The 19,865-nt window shown below is 40.6% G+C and overlaps 1 protein-coding gene across 1 annotated transcript in view; it reads right to left on the bottom strand.

Moving 5' to 3' along the window:
• Positions 1–3,084: 3,084 nt before the first annotated feature.
• Positions 3,085–19,865, bottom strand: part of LRMDA (leucine rich melanocyte differentiation associated) — a 610,097-nt gene continuing 593,316 nt past the window's right edge. Inside the window, exon 7 of the mRNA XM_063405909.1 lies at positions 3,085–5,482. Coding sequence (XP_063261979.1) covers positions 5,403–5,482 — 80 coding nt within the window. The 3' untranslated portion in view covers positions 3,085–5,402. The remainder of the gene's footprint in view (positions 5,483–19,865) is intronic.

Genomic DNA, 19,865 nt, shown 5'->3' with positions numbered 1-19,865 from the left:
CTTATATTTAATACTGACATTTCCAAACAGATTCCTTCCTATATATTCCTATAAAGCTATAATACCATTAAGATGTATTTCTGTCCTAAGAGGAATTGTGGATGAGAGTTCAATGATATAAAAGTTGTAGATTAAGATAAAGCTAGGTTAAAAACCCCAGCCTTGACTTTACAGTTGGTTTTGAATTGACAGCAAAAGTTTCAATCAGAATGCAAAATATTTGCAAGAGATTTTACATATGTTCTGAAGGATGTTTTGAAAACATTTAGAAACTTTCTCTCACAGCCTAAAATTTGCATATAATGTGATAATGCAGAATATATTTTATGTTAAAGCCTATGAACACAATGAAGCTAGAACTCAACATATTTTACAAGACGCTGTTTTCCTTAAAATGCAGAGGATTCTGAGATGATGATGATATTTTGTGAATGTGCCATGACCACGACTTAGCTTGTCCTTAAAAATATCTGCTCCTTGAAGGCTTGTGAAAATCCTGATCTGAAACCTTAATCTAATTGTCAGCAACTCTAAGCAAGGGTCAGCTTCAGGTTGACAACATCACCGGAGGCAAGTCCATCAGAGCCACCTCACCTAAAAGGTAACTTTTATAAAGGATCAGCTGCTTTAGAACTGCGCAAGGAAAAGATATTAATTCAGCCAGTTCTGATGAAGTTGGAGTGCTGAGTATATCCTGAATGTTCTCACATAGCAAATGCCAAAGAAAATATTCTTAAGACTTCCTAAGAGCAGGTTATAAATCACCAGAAGAAGCCATTTTTTTCTTAGGCCTAGCTCTCACATAATCCAAGGCCTTGGTAAGGTATTTGGATAATATCAGAAGTAAAATGAACATTAACTCATTTCTCTAACCAGCTAATGCTGCAAGAGTGGCATAAGGAAATCAAAGGCTTTATCAGTTGTTCCCATTCACAGGCTAACTAAGGCTTCAAATCAGGACCTTGGTCTTTGATCCATTTAGATGTGTTTGTGAATAACAATGTTCACCTTCCCAAAGAGTTGTTAGCATAGGCATGGTCCAATAGCAAGACTTTTAAATGCTTGTTTTCTCAGAGTCATATGTTGTTTGTTTTGTTTTATTCCCATTACTAGGAGTAGAAAAGACTGGGGAAACAGATTTTAACTAAATAGCAGAAAAAGACTAGCCAGTGAGATGTAACAGTTACCATGTTTACATATAAAACCACTGAAAACAGCAAACTGTGTGTTTCAGTTGTTATACTGTGAGGAGAGAAGCAGAAATTTCACTTTAAAAACAAAAGGGGAGCATTTACCTATTTTGTGCCATCGCTTGCAGTGCAATGAGATGGCAATTGAAGCAGACAAGGACACAGCTAGAGATCTTTAGGAACAGAGGACAACAGCTAGCAGGCCATGCAAGACTCCTGACTTCCTATCACCTGATTTACTGTCAGATTCTGTGGACTGAACCTGTAAAAGTATATTTAGAAAACCATGTCAAACACAAAGAGTCGATTTGTCTATACGGTTACACCTCTGGAAAGCTGAATTTCATCTCTTTCTTTCACATACGCCAACCATTTAACAAAACAAAAAGACAGACAGATCTACAGAATAAAGACAATAAACTTTCCCAGAGTGGGCAAGCAGAGATTCATGTGCCAACTATCACACCACATTAAGAAGAAATATGTGGTAAGACTCAATGTGAGTCAGTATAAAATGGGCTGATTCAGAACTTCACCACAGAGGCTGCATCCAGAAAAGTTCTGCTAGGGGCAAACATTTCCCAACATACTCATACTGTTGGCAGGAATAAAAAATATTAATACATCCACTGGCAGCAAATGAACCCTGTAATTTACAGAAAGCATTTTCAAAAGCACAGACAGGTTTGTTTCTTTCTTCTGTCTTAAATGGGAGTAATGGTGCAGCGGCACACAGTAATTTTTCATCTGTAAAGATGTGAGAATCAAACACTCAGCAATCAAGTAGTGCTCTGCTCAAAGAACAAATGTATTAAATAGGACTGCCTATCAGCCTTTTAAAACTTAGTAACTCTAATTCTCATGGCTAACACATTGACTTCAAAGAGACTCACAGTCTGAGTAAGGTAAACACTAGAGTAAATACTGTGAGACTCAGCCCTAAGAAAGGAGAAAAATGTGCCTTCAGTGGTGACATACTTTCAGCAATACCATAAATCATTTATGCATGCAACAGATTCAATTAGAGCCAATGTGCTCTGAAGTTAGGTTTGTGTATCCATAACAGCAGGATTTTCACTGAAGGTCATTTATCTTTGTAACATTGAAGTGAATTTCTAGTTTGGATCTTTTCCTTGTTCTTAATTTTAAGGTTAGGGATTAACATTTTCAATACATAAAGTTACAAATGTAGTAAGCTTCTATAGGCATCTCCAAGTAAAAACATTTGCCTCCCAATCTCCATTTGTGAAGACATGTGATATCTGACAAAAGGCAAAGGTCATCTCAAGACTGAACCTAAGACTGAAGTTAGAACATTTTTTTAAAAAAGATGTTGTAGTATTTGAAGATTACTTACTCAAGCATACCTCAGATCTCTAATGTTTTTAATTTTCAAGAAACATGGTTGGCCAATTTTTTCTTGTTACAACTCAAAGAACTAAGACCGGAGTGGTTCATTTGAAATATACATATCTTAAAATACTTTCAACTTTGTAGGCAAATCTTTTATTTTTAATAGCCCAGGTAATCTTGAGAGGCAAAAATGCGCCACATATGTAGAGGGGGGAGCAAAGGAAAGAGAGTGGAATATCTTCCTAGATTACTTTACTGTAACTTTCATCCTAAATTATAGTTCACTTAAGAAATTCAAGCACAGTTCTCACTTAGGAAAGAACCAAGTATAGGCAGCAACCCCAGGTATGAAAATTCTGCCATCTCTTGAACCTGAATTTCAGCAGAATACATCTGAAAATAAAATGCCCTGCATATTTAATAAGATGTTTACATAAACAGTAATACACATCCACGCATGTTTTTAAATAATATCCTAATACATGTTAGTAATATCAAATAATTATTCACAGATTTTCTTTTGGATTTTCCAGAATCATAGACATTTATTACGAATTCCCTTCAAGCAGATTTTAATTAGGGCTTTACCATATTTAATTCTAGGTACATAATCCCCCAAGTGAAAACAAAATCCAATGTGGAAGAGAATTTGTTCAAATTTCATTCCAAAAATATTTTTGCCTCCAAAGCTTTGCTAGGAAGAAAACACTCCTGAAAATGATACAAATGGTTTTGACATTAGGAAAAGTAAACAAGCAAAATAAAGACGGAGAAATCATGCGGTCAGTTTGCAAGTGCTGTTTATTGTTTGAGGCAGGGTTAAAGCCTTTTGTAAAGACAAGAACATATATGCAAACAGACTGAAAGTGACATTAGGTTATTCTAAACACCCCGATTCCAAATCCTGCTGCCTGTAACATTGCCATAGCCAAAATGTGTGGAGTCTTCAAAACAGACATCACAATAGGAGCAAACTAAGATTGCTGTTATTTTGGTAACCAGAACAGATGACAAGTGCCCTAAATATTTCTTATATATTTTTGATTAAAGAAATAGGCGTGTAGTTTTCATTTATCTGATATCTCCTTGGACTTGTAATGTGAACTGGCATTTCATTTGTAGTCATGTATGACATTAGAAGAGGCATGACAAGTGGCTAAAACCTGCTTTCCAGACACCAATCAAACAACTCAGAGCTCAACTTGAACTACAAGTGGTGTGAACTAGATTGTTCTATGTTCATCAGTGATTTTAAGTATCTGTTAAAGATTTATTATATACTTTTGGAGTGAGCAAAAGCTTCCGTTTACTGAGTGAGGCCTAAAATGCTGAGCAGCAGCAAGCTTTCCTTTGGCACTCAGCCAATGCCTCACTGTTTCATCAGTCACATTTGCTTTCATGACTGGCTTCCATGTCCGGTTCACTTCCACCTGTAATGCCAGCTGATCAAAGCCCCCAAGGGAGACAGTTTCTAAAAACTGGTATTATTTTTTTAACCAGGAAAGTGAATAAAGACCACCAAGTAATTCCAAACAAACCAAGAATAGCTAGGCACTGATGGCTCTGAGCTGGGATCAATATGAATGGGTTTGGAACAGTCATAAGGTCAGAATTTTTGCATATTCCTTGACCAATCCCATCATTTCAAGTAGAATTTAACACAATATATGCATGAAGTGTGGGACTTTTTTTTCTTCCACAGCAACAAGTTCATGGTTCTAATTGTGCCCAACCTCTTTATCAGAAAAGCAGGAAATTTGCCATGACTTTTTTATTTTTTTGACTGAAAATTTGACGATAGCCTTTCTTACATAGATATCAAAAGGGATTATTCAGAATTCTTCTCTCTAATATATTAGTAACACTGCTAATTATGTTAATTCCACCAGTTTTGTTGACTTTTCTCCCCTCTGAATAATCACACCCATATGGTGGCAGATTTATATCACTCCTTTTAAGCACTTTTTTCCCCAAATTTAAGCATTTCATTCTAAACATAATCCCTACAAGTTAAAAATAGCTTGTGCAATGAATCAGGAAAAATCCACACTGTCAATATCACTAACGAGTACTTCTTCCAAGTGTAAACAGTTAAACTATGACATTATCTTACACATAAAGGAATGTTCACTTTTCTGAAGGTAAGAGCTAGTAAACAGTGAGATGCAATTCAAGAATTAGAAAAATTTGTCTGTGAAATTGCTTAAATCCTTTTCCTTTGCATATAAACATCTATACAAATTGACAGTGCTTTGCATGGCCAGAATATTTTCAGGATACATACATTTTTCCCTGCTGAAAGAAAAAATAATCCATCTAGGCTCATTTTGGGGTGGGTGGGTGTACTACCAAACTGTGAAAGGATTTGTGTAAGCATGTATGACAGAAACACAAGCACTTAATTCACAAGGAAAAAAATCAAGAACAGATAAAGGCTTTTTCATCTGAAATGAGAGCCTCTCTCTTTTATAAACACTTTGACACCAGCATCCCGTTTCTCTCAGCAGGCCAGGCAGAGATAAAGGCGGTGCTCTCGCAGACGGGGCAGGCTGGGTGCAGCCCCAGGTGTGAGCTCTGCTCCCTGCGAGCAGCGCTCGGACCAGGCAATCCATCACGGGCTCCTCCCGCCATGCCGGGCGCTCGGCTGCAGCTGCCTGTCACACTGGTGCATGGGACCTGCTTAAAGGCAATCTTGTCAATCTCTGTGGGACTACTCAGGCTAAGACAGAAGGATGATCTTGACAGGCTTGGCAAAGTCAGCAGAAGGCACTAGAGGACTTTAGTTACATGCTTAAAATGTAGATGTGATTTGTGCTTCTCCTGTGGAGGGACTGAAGAGGCACAAAACAGCACTGTGTTTTAGAGCTGGTCATCGCGGATGAATCTGTTGCCCTCGGAATGTTTTCCATAGTAAATGTAGCGACATTTCCCCAAAATGCCTACAAGAAAAAGGAAATTAATTACGGTTAGGATTGAAGTAGAATAATATACAATAAAGCACATAACTTTTCTCTTATCCCACAAAAGAAAGTTTGTCCATTTCAAGTATTGAATATTGCCATTTCAACCAGCAGTTTTGAACCTACTATAAATATGTGTTCAAATATATGACCTATCCTGTTCAACATACACCCACAAGTGTCTTCAAAAGTAGAACTACATAACACAGAAACATCATACAGTGGGTTTTAAATCACAGTACCTCTTTCCTGCTTCTAGAAAAACTAAAGTCTGGGTTGAAGTTATATTTTGGGCTCCCTGCTATGTATTTAAAAGGTTTTCCTGATGAACAAAACCAAAAAGGAAAAAAACCCAACCCACCCAACAGTAAATAATTACAGTTTGGATCCTGAAAAAACCTGCCAAACTTTCCCAAAGTCATACTGCAAGCACCAAACCATCCTTGTTTTCAGTGACAGGGAACTGAAGGGAGTGGCTGAAATCTATATGGGAAGCCATTGACAGACATGGCCTCCCCAGACTCCAGCACTTTCATACATGCAAATAAATGTGTAATAAAAACATTTCCAAAGTATCTCTCCAAACAACATTGCAACATCCCTTGAGCAAGATACAATTTAATTGTGCTAAATATTGGCACATGCAGGATGCTTCCAATAACTAGCTGTAACACCGGGTTTGGGAAGCAAGGCACAGTATGTACAGGCAGAAGGATGCCAGTGCAAGCCTTAACTGCTGTGGGTGAGACACACATACCTGCAAATCTCACTACCTTATCCAAAAGCATCCCCTCTGGTGGTACTAAGTGGTATGTGAAAGCGTAAGTTCGCAGTCACATCCCACCTGTGAACATCCTCAAAGATGCTACATTTTACCAGCAGAGCTGTTCTTTGAGCCCTCAGACGTATATAGTCAAAGTCATCTCCCATGAACAGAAAGAGGTGGGAGGGTGTCCTCTGCCTTGAGAGTGTTTTACCTGAGCGGGCACTGAAGTGTCCAGCTCACCTCCATAAGGGCAAACATAACCTAGCCCAAAGGAGACAAGCACTGCCTTATATAAAGGACAAAGAAGGGGGAGGAGCAGATACTCAGTTCTTTCTTGTTTTAGATTTCCAGAACTCACACAGCTGTTACTGTGCCCACCTGCAGTATGAATTAACCATGCAAGCTTTTATATTCTGCATCCATTGTTTTCCAGTTCAATGTCTGGATGTAGTTAAGACACAGAAGATAAGCTACTAAAGCTTTGGAAGGCATGGGTCATGAGAGATTAATGTCAACCCATGCTCTTCTTCCTCTCTAAGACATCATGATGGTAACACGTCCCTATGAGGGTTGTGGGGGGGAATTGATAGGCCTGTCATCTGCTGTGGAAAACGTTCCTCTTCAGGATAATACAAATGGGGACTATATGGTGCCATGCCTGATCATTTTCCCCTCATGCATAGAGATGTCTTCAATAATTTCAATTTCAATAATTTCAATTTCATAATTTCAATAGTGAAGCAGTTTCCACACGCAAAATATGATACCAGCATTCCTAAACAAGAGTCTAATGAAGACCAAGTTTTCTTTCCCTAAGCAGATATCCCCACTTGGTAACAAGGCCATTTAGAGCTCAAAATGCAATGGATATGAGCAGTTTATTAACAACATTCTTTTTGGACTCCTTTTTCACTGGCATTGATAAAAGTCTTGTTTGAGGTCTGCTGCATTTCTTAAGGACTGGAAGCAAGACTGTTTATAGAGATACTGGTGAGAGAGTGCTGTTTGATGAATGCTGGAGACTATAGCTAGGTGTCAGTGCTTAGAAAATGAGGCAAGGACATGAGGTATTAATATTGTCAATGATCTCCTGACAGGAAAACAGATACTGTATTCACCGTCAGATTTAAATAGACATCAAGTGCATTAATGACAAAAGGGCAGACTTCAAACAAAGGGGGCTGTATGGTGCTGCACTGAGCCAGTCTCCAAGTTGGCAATAACCTGATCTGAAAAGACACTGTCAGGGCTACAGACAGGCCTGGGATTGTGTGCGGTGACAGAAAACAGAGATGCTGACAGAGATACCGGTGCCATATTATGCCAAGTATATTCTAACACTGTCTCCAGTCCTAACTAAATCTGACATCATTTCCTATCGCTTATAGTATCCTCCACTGCTCTGGCAGAATATTTCTCCCCAGACATCATTACAAACTCCACTGTAGTTTTAAAGTTACTGGCAGGCCTGTGCTGTCGTGGAGGCTGGGTCTAGAGGCCTAAGGATAACCTCAGTCAATCTAAATTTGGAGTTTGTTGGAGAAGTGCTCTCATTTTCACTGATATCTCAGCTACTTGAGGTGATCTGAACGCTAAAGTGTGAGGAGCTGTCACCTTGAATAAAATCCTTAAAGTAAAGACGCTCTGTTCCCGGGATGTTCAGCAAAGATGTCGGACAGTCTGGCAGCAGGAAATGAAATCCAGCTGCTGCTGCTCGCCTGGGGATAAAGGTGCTTGGGCTAGTGACAGTTAAAGTCAGCTGAAATTTTTGAAATCCTGCAGCCTACAATTGTTTAAATTAAGGAAGTGTTGTCTCTGCAGAGATTCCCTACCCAGGCACACAGCTGTGATTCGATTGCCAGGCATATTACACACGCTGCTCAGAGAGCCTTGATAAAAGCACAGTTGAAAATGTTGCCATGAGACCTTGTTTATCATGAAGGTTATTTGTAAAACAATAATCTCGCTCATAAATTAAATGTGGTGACTGGCTTGGTTATTTGTTTTGCTTTGTTTTTCCTCTTTATGTCCCACCTCCCTTTGGCAACCACGGGGAGCTCAGAGAACTGCAGAATGTTTGTGTGCTGCAATGAGAATTTTGATGCTAAGATATGTCACATGTGAACTTAGGAAAGCTACTGCTTTTTTTCTGCCTATCTGCTATGGTATTCTTTCCTTGCAGGGCTGGGAGTACACTTGTTCTTTTGCACAGAGACAAGAGAAAGAATGAGAGGAAAACAATACATCTGTGGTTGTTCTTGTGTTTTTAATTAAAATATCCAGCATTGGCCATAATAAGCTACATATACCCCCTATACATCAAAACAATACACAGCATCCAGAATGAGGTTTCTGCTCGAGGTTCTTAAGAAATGACAACACAAGGTCCCTTGAGGGATCATCTTCCCTGAATGAGGCTTCTAATTTTTCTTAAGTAGCTGATTCTACCATCACCACAAGCTGTTAAAACTATAATTATGAAAAAAATGCATTGGGAAGAATCATTTTTAAATTCACTCTTTATCTTTTAAATGCTTCCATCCTTTCGAATGGATGTTCTAATTACGCTGGGTAAGTAATGACCTTGCAGTTGCTTGTGTGTGCTGTGGTATCAGTCTTTCTTCACAAACACATTGTAATGTCAGCAATGCCAGCTTTTCCTAAGCTGAGGGAAAACCCAATTATCCAAATAAATAAATAAATACATACATGCATACTAAAGCACGTGCAAAAGTTCAAGTCATGCTAGCTCCTTCTAAATTGGGCATATTTTGCAGAGAGCTATGGTGCTTTTAGACCTCTATATACTTTACTAGAGCAAAAAAAAGGTTTGCAGGGGTATTATATCAGAGGTGGCAGAAACAAGTTGCAACGGGAAGTGTTAGAACTATAGATCATACAGCCTTAGTTACAGGTCAAAATTCATCTCAAGCCAACAGTGATCTAAGGGAGTTGTTGGGTAGCATCTTGTTGCCTTTTTCCTACCTCTTTTTCCTAGTACATTAATACTCCACATTTAGAAAAACCCACCCTCTCAGTCATCACAACTTGGGCAGCTTCCAGCAACACAGCTTCCTGCAGTAGCATTCAGTTTTCTTTAAAAAGTAATTACTGAAACTAAGTAGTCAAACCAAAAATTTTGCCACCCCCATCAAAAACTATTGCCACATCTGCCCAACATCCCCACCAGGCATCCATTTTAACATCAAATGTTTTTAATAAGCCCCTCTGCAAGTGAAAGCAGTGAAGTATTCCCAATTAAATGTGCTTGTCAAACACTGGTCTGCAGTATCCATCAGGGAGTACATTTTAGTTAACAGCCTTCTGCCTGTCTTTCCCATGGACTAACCACAGGGCCTGGTACCAGGAGCTGTGGTCAGATAAAGAGTAGCACTCCACACACAGGCTCAATATTCCAGTGGAATTCCACTTCACCTAACTTTAATTAGAGCACAGTACCTAAATCCTCCACTGCCAATTTGTATTTGATCCATATTCATCTCTTTTTGCACAACCTGCTGTTGCATAGTTTTGCTATGGGCTATTAAACAGCTGCCATGTTCCACCAAGAAGCTGGGTGCATTTCAGTGTGGTTATACTACCAATCTGTAAATTGTTTTGAGACCTTTCAGGATGAAATATCAATACCATTATCATTTTTTTCATAGGCACTTGGGCATATTCTACAATTAATGAACAGAAGCTGTGAAATTCCCTTAAATATTAATATAAACTTCCTATAAAGGAAAGTAATTCCCTACTGACAACATTTAGAGGAGAATAAATACCTATCTATGAACAATTTAAAGTCTACAATGCTACTGATTTGGGCAAAACACCTCCACAAGTCAAGTTAATTTAAAACTCTTAAAATCTTTTCATCTAAGGGATATGTAAAGCTGGGTAAAAAAAAATAAATATTCAAAACCAAACCCTTTTGTACAGGAGTTTAGTAATTTTTTACTTTGTCTTTATCTACATGGAAATTCTAACAATTTTAACTATTTTTTTAGTTGACAACTTCTTTTCGGTTCTTTTTGGTGAATAATTTTTTTATTGAATATGATCCAGCCTATGAATTCTCTGACACAGGAATCTGAGAAGATCCCTTGGAAGACAAGAAAAGGTGTAAAGGACATTTTGGTTACCAAGCACTCCCCAAAGCAGCCAAGTGTGTAACCCAGCAAGATCCACTCAGACTTGCCCTCTACCCCAGCAAGAAAAGCACTACCAGTGTGGGGAGGAGGACTGAGCTCCCAAACTGCAACGTGGCACAGGAAGAGTTGCAACTGTCCTTGCTAATGTGATGCGTTCTCTGTTTGTTGCAACCACAGATTTGTTTCCAGATTGCTCCAGGCAGGAGTCAAGACATGGGATCTTAACTCCTTAAATCAGAGAAGAAGGAGCAACAGAAAGAGGAGAACACAACAGATATGAATACCTTTGGTTGTGCCAGCTAAATTCTGTAGAAAAGAATCTTAAAAAGATCCGAAATATCGCAGCAAGAAACAAAACCTAGATAAATTCCCTAAAATATTATCATAACATACTCCAAAGTGCTGACATAACAAATGCACAAATATTAACTTTCCTTGTGTTATAAAACAGACAATTTATTTTTAAGGGGATAGATATACTAAATGTAAGCAAAAATGATGCATAATTTCTCAAAAAGTAGCTATGCATAAAGGGATGAGGTTGTGCTTGAGAAGGCTGGGGACAGAGGCAGCTATGGCTAAGGCAAAATTCCTTCACCATGGCCACAGTACTGACAGAGTGGTCCCCAAATACTCCCAAAGACGTGCCTGTGAATCAGGGATTGTGGTCCATTGCAGGTTTCCTGGAGAAAGAAGACATACCTTCAGTAGTAAAGTACTGATCCTGACTGCCCCCTCCCTCTGAGGGTAACAACATTCAAGGAAGGTAACCTTCCCGTTCAGGGGAGATGAATTACCTTTGCTCTGCTCCCTGCACAGGGATGCCAAAAAATGATAACATTTTCCTCTGGACATCTACAGCATGGGGCACAAAATGGTCTTTCAGACTGAAAGAAATTACTGAAAGGTGCAAAATCAAATCTGTATCCAGTCTACAGCAGTGGTGTTAGAATTATACACCTAAGCTAGAGCTGAGAGGATTCACAGAAGGCAAACTAACACACTGAATTATTGCAAGTATCCTGCACAGACAAGTACTGTGACATGTCAAGTCTCACTGGTCTGTTTGTAGGAAGGGGGAGAAAGGGACGAGTATGCAGGGAAGTGAGAGCAGGGGAGGGGGGGAGCAAAGCAGTCAACAGGGAGGGGATGTTGGAAAAATTTGCAGTGAAGGTGATAGGAATACAAAGATGTGAAGTTTGCATCCTGGGCCAAGGAAGCTGCATAAATGTTCAGTGTAAACTAGCAGTCAAGCTGATGTGTGATAAAGTGCAGCCTGCTGTAAATACACTTCAGGGCTCCCAGTGCAACTAGGGAAGAAACTTGTAATTTAGAAGGGGGGGGAGAAAAAAAAAGGCACTGCAAGCTTTTTCTCACATAATCTGTTACTGGAAAATTGAGAAGCTTGTCCAAGTCCGTGGGAATAAGCTGATGAGCTGATACTTAATAATAAACCATATTGTGTCATGGTGCGGAGTCATCTCGATCCATTCAGGCCACAAACTATATTACTTTATACAGCCCTGGCTGACATACATTTAAAGCCCTCCACACATTAAGGAGCCATTAGGCTGACAGATTAAAAGTTATCTTGGAGCTAATGTTTCCATTATGCGTATCCTGGCAGTGGAACAATCAACACACTGTTCCTCAGATGTCATACTTTGTTTAAAAAAAGGGTAGGGGGGAGAGCAGGGGGAAAGGAGGGTATCCTTCCCTCCTTGAATGACATTGACATGATCAGCTTTGATCTGGGCATGTGCTGTCTACAGATTCTCTACTGTTGGCTAAAATAGGAGCATTTAGGGCACAATACTTTAAATCATTAACCAGTTCCCTACTCCTCTGGGTGTCATTGTTACAATTTAAGGTTCTACACTTGGGATTTCTTTGGAAATTTTCCATGCTCATTGTAACCATCATCAGAGAATATGTTGGGGGGTTGAAATGTCTCTTTCTAGTGAAAATGAAACAAAAAGCACGCAACAAAAATACACAAACAAACAAAAACCCAAACCAAATGCTTTTGTCTCTTTAGTGCACCTTTACCAGTTTTGGACTGTTACTGTCATGGAGAGAATTAATGCTGACTTTATAATTAAATACTTGTTGTGAAATATGTTGAAAAATTAAAGCAGATTTTTTTTTTCAATTACTCAGACTCATAAATTTTGTAGTTAGCTAGATACTGTAATCAAAGAAGCCCAAGTGCACAGCAAGCATCAGTGTGCCGAAATTTAGGGGTGGACTGATGGAAATACTGAATGCCCTTGAAGGAGATGGAGGAAAGGAAGCATGGGCTCGCAGTCCTTTCAGTCTCGAAAACACTTCTCGGTGCGTCTCATTCCCTCATTTATGGTCCGGATGAAAGCCGTGGAGTAAAGACAGGGAAAAGGCTGCAAATTCTCAGCGCAAGCCGGGTTCCATCAGTTTGAACCCCGCTCGTCCGCAGCCCCACGCCCGGCGGTGCGGGCGGGCCCGCGGGCACTAGAGGGCAGCAGCCCTTTGTGACAGCCGCGCCGGGCTCAGCCGAGCCGGGCTGAGGCGAGCCGAGCCGAGCCGAGCCGGGCCGAGCCGAGCCGAGCCGAGCCGAGCCGAGCCGAGCCGAGCCGGGCCGAGCCGAGCCGAGCCGAGCCGAGCCGAGCCGGGCAGAGCCGAGCCGAGCCGAGCCGGGCTGAGGCGAGCCGAGCCGAGCCGGGCCGAGGCGAGCCGAGCCGAGCCGAGCCGGGCCGAGCCGAGCCGAGCCGGGCCGAGCCGAGCCGAGCCGAGCCGAGCCGAGCCGAGCCGAGCCGAGCCGAGGCGAGCCGAGGCGAGGCGAGGCGAGGCGAGGCGAGGCGAGGCGAGGCGAGGCGAGGCGAGGCGAGCCGGGCAGAGACGAGCCGAGCCGGGCCGAGCCGAGCCGGACCGGGCTGCACCGAGCCAAGCCGAGCCAGGCCGAGCCGAGCCGAGCCGGGCCGGGCCGAGCCGAGCCGAGCCGAGCCGAGCCGAGCCGAGCCGAGCCGAGCCGAGCCGGGCCGGGCTGAGGCGAGCCGAGCCGAGCCGAGCCGCGGTGCGGAAGCCGCTGGCGGGTCCCGCCCGGGACGGTGCCCGCTGCCCGGGACGGTGCCCGCTGCCCGGCTGCTCCGGGAGCGCCGCTCCGTGTGCGCACACGGCCCCGCCGCCTCCAACAAAAGGCTGGAAATGCTGCCGGGGGAAGGCGGCCGCCCGTCCCCACCGTCGAAGGCACTTGTTATTCTGTCATATTCACGGCGTGAATCTGAACAACCTTTCTGTTACTTTTGTTAATGCAACGGTGCGGCCACCGAAGGGATGTAAGAGACGCTATACATTCATAGTGATGGAGGAAAAGGAGGTTCTAAAATCCCGACCATATATGAAAGTTCAGCTGTTCAATGTACACGCACCATACAATTTAGGAGATTTTCTGCTAATTTGGCTAACATATGCAAAAATGGCCTTTCTGCTGGCTGCTCTGTACTTTGGGCTACATTCTAATAATAAAACTTACACTACCCAGCAATAGAACTAAGCCATAAAGAATGACAAGGTCATTAAGAAAACAAAAAGTTACTATAATTAAATCATACTTCACAAACCTTAACCATGCACAGATTGCATTAGCAGTAAAATGCAAGGGAAAAAAGAGGGAAGTAAGTTCTTTTAGTGGCTGTGATAGAATTAAACAAATGTACCATGATTTATGGGGCAGAAAGCAAACTTTTGGAATAATTGTTCGGAAAGTCTGCAAGCATTCCAATAAAATTACAAATTCTTATGTGAAAAAAAATTTGAGCAGCAGGGCCCTTCTGGAGAGTTTAGAAATAAATTTGGCTCATCTCATGAGCAAAACTTGCTTTTGGATCTCAAATGTGTTTCTGCTGCAGGAGTTCACGTTAGGGAAAAAAAAAAAGCCATAGAAAATTCAGTCTGGCTCAACTGGTTTGAAATTTCTCAAGAGAGTCATCTGAAATAAAGACAAGTTGCTTTTTATTTTTAAAGCTGGGAAGCTGGGAAAGAAAGTCTCTCAAATAAAATTAAAGAGCATAATTAAATAGTGCTGCTGTCACATTATGATACAGTTAAGGGAACCTTCTTTGTCTGCCATTACTTGCTCCTTTCCATAAAGTCCTTCCTCAGAAACAACAAAACCCCCTCTCATTCAAGAAATTGCTAATGATAGGATTGCTATGATCTTTCCTAATACAAAAACAAGCGTTTTTTGAGAGGCAGTACTACAAGGCCCTGGATTCCCTTGATTTCCAGCAGAAGTTGAAGGCATCTGGCACTCTGTAAACAGACAGATCCAGAGCCCACAACAAGAAGTGAGCTCCTTTCTCTCTTCTGTCACTATTGCTGTTTGGCACCAAGTGAAATCAAAAGTGCATCTGGATTCAAACACTCGAAGTATTGAGAAAATACGTGGGGTTCTCTGGACTAAGTCTGGGCTTGCCACTTAGTAGAATTTTGCTCTATACTTTATGACATATAGCACCATCTGCTATTGCTAAATAGTTGCTGGCCATAGTCTAGTTCCCAACCTGCCTCCAGTACTGACAGCCAAGATATTCTCATTGTTTTCTATCCTCAACTCTTTCCCCCCTCTCGTCAGCCTCCTTTTAAAAATATGCTGATGGGAGGGGGCTGAAGGTTAAATCACAGTGGCCAGTAGAACACAGTTTATAGATGTGCTCTTAGTCTCTGTGGAAGGTTTTGCTAAAGATAAAAAGTTGGGGACTAAGAAACAGCTTGGGAGGCCCATTAAAACCCCTCCATTAGGGTCAGAGTCATTAAAGTTTAGTTAAAGCACTAAAGACTTTCTAACAAGTATTCTGCTTAGTAAACATTTTCCACCAGAGCACAGATATTGGTGAGAGCTTTTGGAGTGTGTCAGTTAATCAGTATTCGCCCGCTTTGACAGCTTGAAATATTACTCACTTATTTGGCTGGTTCAAATTTGTCAGACTTGACTATGTTGCAAGTTAACATGTCCCTGTATGAAAAAGGAGCTCACTGGCAAAATGTTCACGATGGACCTAATAAAACACATGTGGCCAAATAATCAAGCTGCAGTGATCACTGTTATCACTCAGAAGCACAAAAAAGAGCGACTGTCTTTGAGACTACCACGCTAAACAGGAAGCAATAACCTGTTACTTTACCAAATATCGTTTAAATAGTTAATGGAAGGGTAAAACCTCCACCACACCCAGAGCCATTAAATTGCTTGGTTAAAGGTGTATATGTATTTGGATGTGTTGAGTCATTTGCCGGTACAAAGAAAAGAAAGACTTAAGACAGAAGCTGTCCCTCAGTGCCGAGAGTGTTTTGCAGCCAAGGAAGCCCCTTCTGCCACAGGAGGGCCATTTAGGCAATACTCTTCACCTTTGCTCTCAGAGTGGGTGCTATTAAAGCAGAAAGTCCTCTGAAGGTAGCAGGTAGTCTGGGATTAGACTGTCACATGAATGCACAGCAGGAAAGCCAGTCACACAGAGCCACTGTTTGGTTAAATGTATTCAGCAACAGGGCACACGAGTGCTGCTGTTAAGCCTGGGGCAGCGCTGAACAACACAAACTGCCCTACAGAAGACCTCAAGGATCTCAAAAGTAATAACAAAAAATTATACAAGGAAGATCTTTTCGGGGATAAGGACAGCTTAACCGCTTACGTGTGTGCAGTGAACCCTGTGGTCCTTTCAGAGAGGCTCCTGGGAAGCAGCTATATGCTAGTGAAGTATTTCAGTCTTTGGGCAAAACAAGCTTGACATCCCTGTTGGCATCTCTGCTGAGAACAGACACTGGCCTTACTCAGAAAACATCAAACGTGACTTTCTGCGGGCTGTGGCAAAGCTGAACACTGAAGGCAGGGGGAGGAGAGGTCATGGAGGAAGCAGTAGTTAACGGGGTAAAGTGAGTGTTATAATCCCCAAATTGCAGTTGGACTGAATGTTTGCAGACAATCTGCCTGTCTAAACCAAGACAGTCTCATTTTTCTTTCTTCTAGGAGAGGGTTAAGTATAATCTGAAGCCTGGAAAATGGCTGCTGTTGATACTAGTGAGGCCTTCTCTTTAACTAGATCCTTCAGGAAAAAACAAATTAATCAACAGCCAGCTGAAGTGGGTTTAATGATTGCATTCTGCATACAATCAGCTTTTCCCTTTTCAAGGGCCATCAATATGTCAAGGGAAGACATATCTGAAGGATATAGCTCTTAACATCAAGGTTATCTATTCTCCACAAGGCTCCCACTCCTTACTGGGCTGATACTTTACACTGCCTGTGTCTAACATTTTCATCAACTCTGCAATCAATCAAGGTAATAATGTTGTGCAAAAAATCAATTAACAACGCAATTAAACTTTCCTTATTATCTCAAAGGGCTGAAATAATACCTAAAGGGAAGATAGACTCACTGAATGCAGACATCCATAACCCAATGTGAAAGTGAATTATGAGGTTAGACAGATGCAGGCATGTACTGGCGCTGTTATTTTCAAAGGGATATATCTCATCCAGGCAGTGTATCAGTCACCACCAATCCCATACCCTAAAATTCCAAATTACTTTTAAGAAATATACGATGTGCAATATCCATTTCATATTCTCTTTTAGAGATAAACCCCCCAAAATCTGAACAGGAGTATTATTCAAAGACAAAATGATCTTTCAGAAAGAACATAAAATATAAAAGCTATAATAACATTTACATCTGTATACCACCCATGTCTGTAAATGCAGGTCATCAATTATACCTAATCTGTAGTGAATAAGGAACAGAAGAAGCAGCACAACATTTAAAGCCCAAAGGCTCAAATTTGCAAATACCTTGCATCAAGTACACTGAAAGAAGAGCCGTAATATAAACACATGCAGCTAAACCAGCAAGGACTTAAGTATCATTCCCTGAAAATAAGACAGAGTGCCTATATTATTTTGTAATTAAATTCAATCCTCATGGAAACATCATTCCCAAGAGCTGAGAGTTTTAAAGTACATTGAAAGCAGTCAATTAACCCCTTGCTGTTGGGGGGATTTGGGTTTTAGCATAAAGACGTTAAGTGTGGGGGTGCTCAGCACACCAGCACAATGGAGTTAATAAAGTTGGGAACCCAGGTGCAAAAGCCTTGTGTCGGACATGACTGGACGAGGATTTGAGGGAGGGTGGGGAAAAGAGCAGAGAAAGAATACATCTGAAATTAACTACAAAATGAGTGATCTTGCTACTCCACGGTGACAACCAAAAAATATTATACAAAGAAAATGACCGTGACCAAGCTAGGTATTTTGTGGGTTTTTTTGACACCTATCATTTTGTATCGCACTGAAACCTGAGCGTTTCCCCTCAGCCCCCCTTTACTCATTTCCCAGCACAATCATATCCACACACAGTCTTCACCCTAGGTTGTTGTGTTTTAACACAGGCAAAAAGATAATGAAAACAGAAAACACTTAGGGGAAGCCTATGTCAGAGTGACAAGCTAGGCTCACATCCTGTAATAAGCTCAGGAAAATTTGGAAGCAGAAGCGATTTCCCTTACACACTGCACTTTGAATTCCTCTGTTAAAGGACGCTCCATGTGTCTGTGTAAGGAGAGCTGTTCTACAAAGCCCTTCTCCCAGCAGGGTTGGCTTAAGCACATAACAGCTGCAGTTTAGAAATTGTCTATTCCTACAATTAGCCCATGTAGTGCAAGTGACTTGTTTGGACCCAAGAACACCTTTTTTGTTGATAATTCTCCCTGGTTTTGTCTTTGTCTTGCACTTCCTGCTCTTCCCCGTTATCCCCATTCTATAGAGTCAGTCATGGGTGAGACACAAATAAGCGTGACTAAAATTTTCCACAATTTTTGAAACATTACAGACTTTCCTGCATGGATTTGGGGAACTAATATTAGTCCAGGATTAGAGAATTCAGCCATTCCTCTCTTAACCTTTAGGAACATAATTAATATGTTTTCATTTTCAATGACTTCATTGTGTGTCTATCAACTGGAACCATTCCTGCTGTGTATTTGATTCCACTGACGATGGGGTGTGTTGGATTTTAAATGATGTGCTAGCACTTCTGTTCCCTATATACTCTAGTTTATGTGTTATTCATGACTTGCATTTGGAGACATGGATGATACACAGATGTAAATGTTATTAAAGCTTTTGTGTTTAAATTCATTGTGAAAGACTTCTTTGTTTTCAGATAATTCTTTTAACCATCACAAATAAGCACCAATACATGAAATTGTCTTGAGACATTTTTCTTTCCTGTTAAGGTTTTTTATGAAGAGAATTTTTTATTCTCCCTAGTGTTCTCTCATCATCAAAATAAAACACAGGATAAATTGACACACAGCAGTTACACCTGCAGGATAACATAGAAGTAAACCTTTTTGTCATATGCTCATTATACAAAATCAAACCCAAAAGTTACTTTATTTTTTTAATAGCTGTCAGGACTGTGGCTCCCAGTTTAAGAAGGCTGCGACTGGCATTATTCTCAAACTGCTTTCACCCTTTAACATCACATTTGGATTTCTGAGGAATTTAAAAGGAACATGGTAAAGAAAAAGGTATTTTGCCAAATCATGGTTTCCTATCTCCTTTTTCACTTAGATTAAACTAATTTTAAATCATTTCTTTTATAACACTATTCAAATATTTTGAATATATGACAGACATACCATGCATCTTTGTTGCACTGGTACTATGCAGGAAAAAACTGAAACACAAATATGGACTTAAATGTTTGGTAAGCATCAGCCTTGGAAAACATCACCCAGCCAGCAGTCAGAAATAATTTTTTGCGATGGAGAGATAAAACACCAATACATTTTTTCATTGTCACTTATTAAGGCAAGGGGTGAGCAGGTAGATTTGTGTATCTGGACTGGTAAATCTCCAAGACAATTGTGTGAGGTTGCTGTACATAGGTACATACATGGCTTTGAACTGAAACAAAAACGCTCTCAAAAAGCCACACTTAACCACAAGTAATTCTGTCAATTGACAAATCCTTAGATATTTTCACTCAGTGAAATTGAAGCTCACGTAAAATGTGAAGTCTTGGGACTGTCATATTTTTTGCTTTAAAAGAAATATTTTATAGCAGATATTTGTACTTTTTTATGTTTATTTTATCCATTAAGCTTATAATAGCAGCAGCCTCTCTACAAAATTTAAATATTCAGAAACCAAGCAAAAGGGATTTCTTTGTCTGAAGTTCAAGCTTGTAAAAATCCAAATCAGATTAATTCAGTCAAAGTATAACAGTTTGGTCAAGAAAATTACTGATTAAATTTTCTGTTGTTGGAGTAGTGTGTTGGACAGTGGTGGCTCACACTCCCCAATGTACCATTTTACAGAGAACTTTATATTTGTTGTGAATAGTTATTGGAAAGAGTTTTCCATCTGACAGAGAGAATCAATCTAATGTCACCTACTCTTTAC

The sequence above is a fragment of the Prinia subflava genome, chromosome 9 (genome assembly GCF_021018805.1).
Source record: "Prinia subflava isolate CZ2003 ecotype Zambia chromosome 9, Cam_Psub_1.2, whole genome shotgun sequence".
Lineage (NCBI taxonomy): Eukaryota > Metazoa > Chordata > Aves > Passeriformes > Cisticolidae > Prinia > Prinia subflava.
The sequence above is the reverse complement of the archived record's forward strand: the minus strand, read 5'-3'. Positions and strand labels throughout refer to the sequence as shown.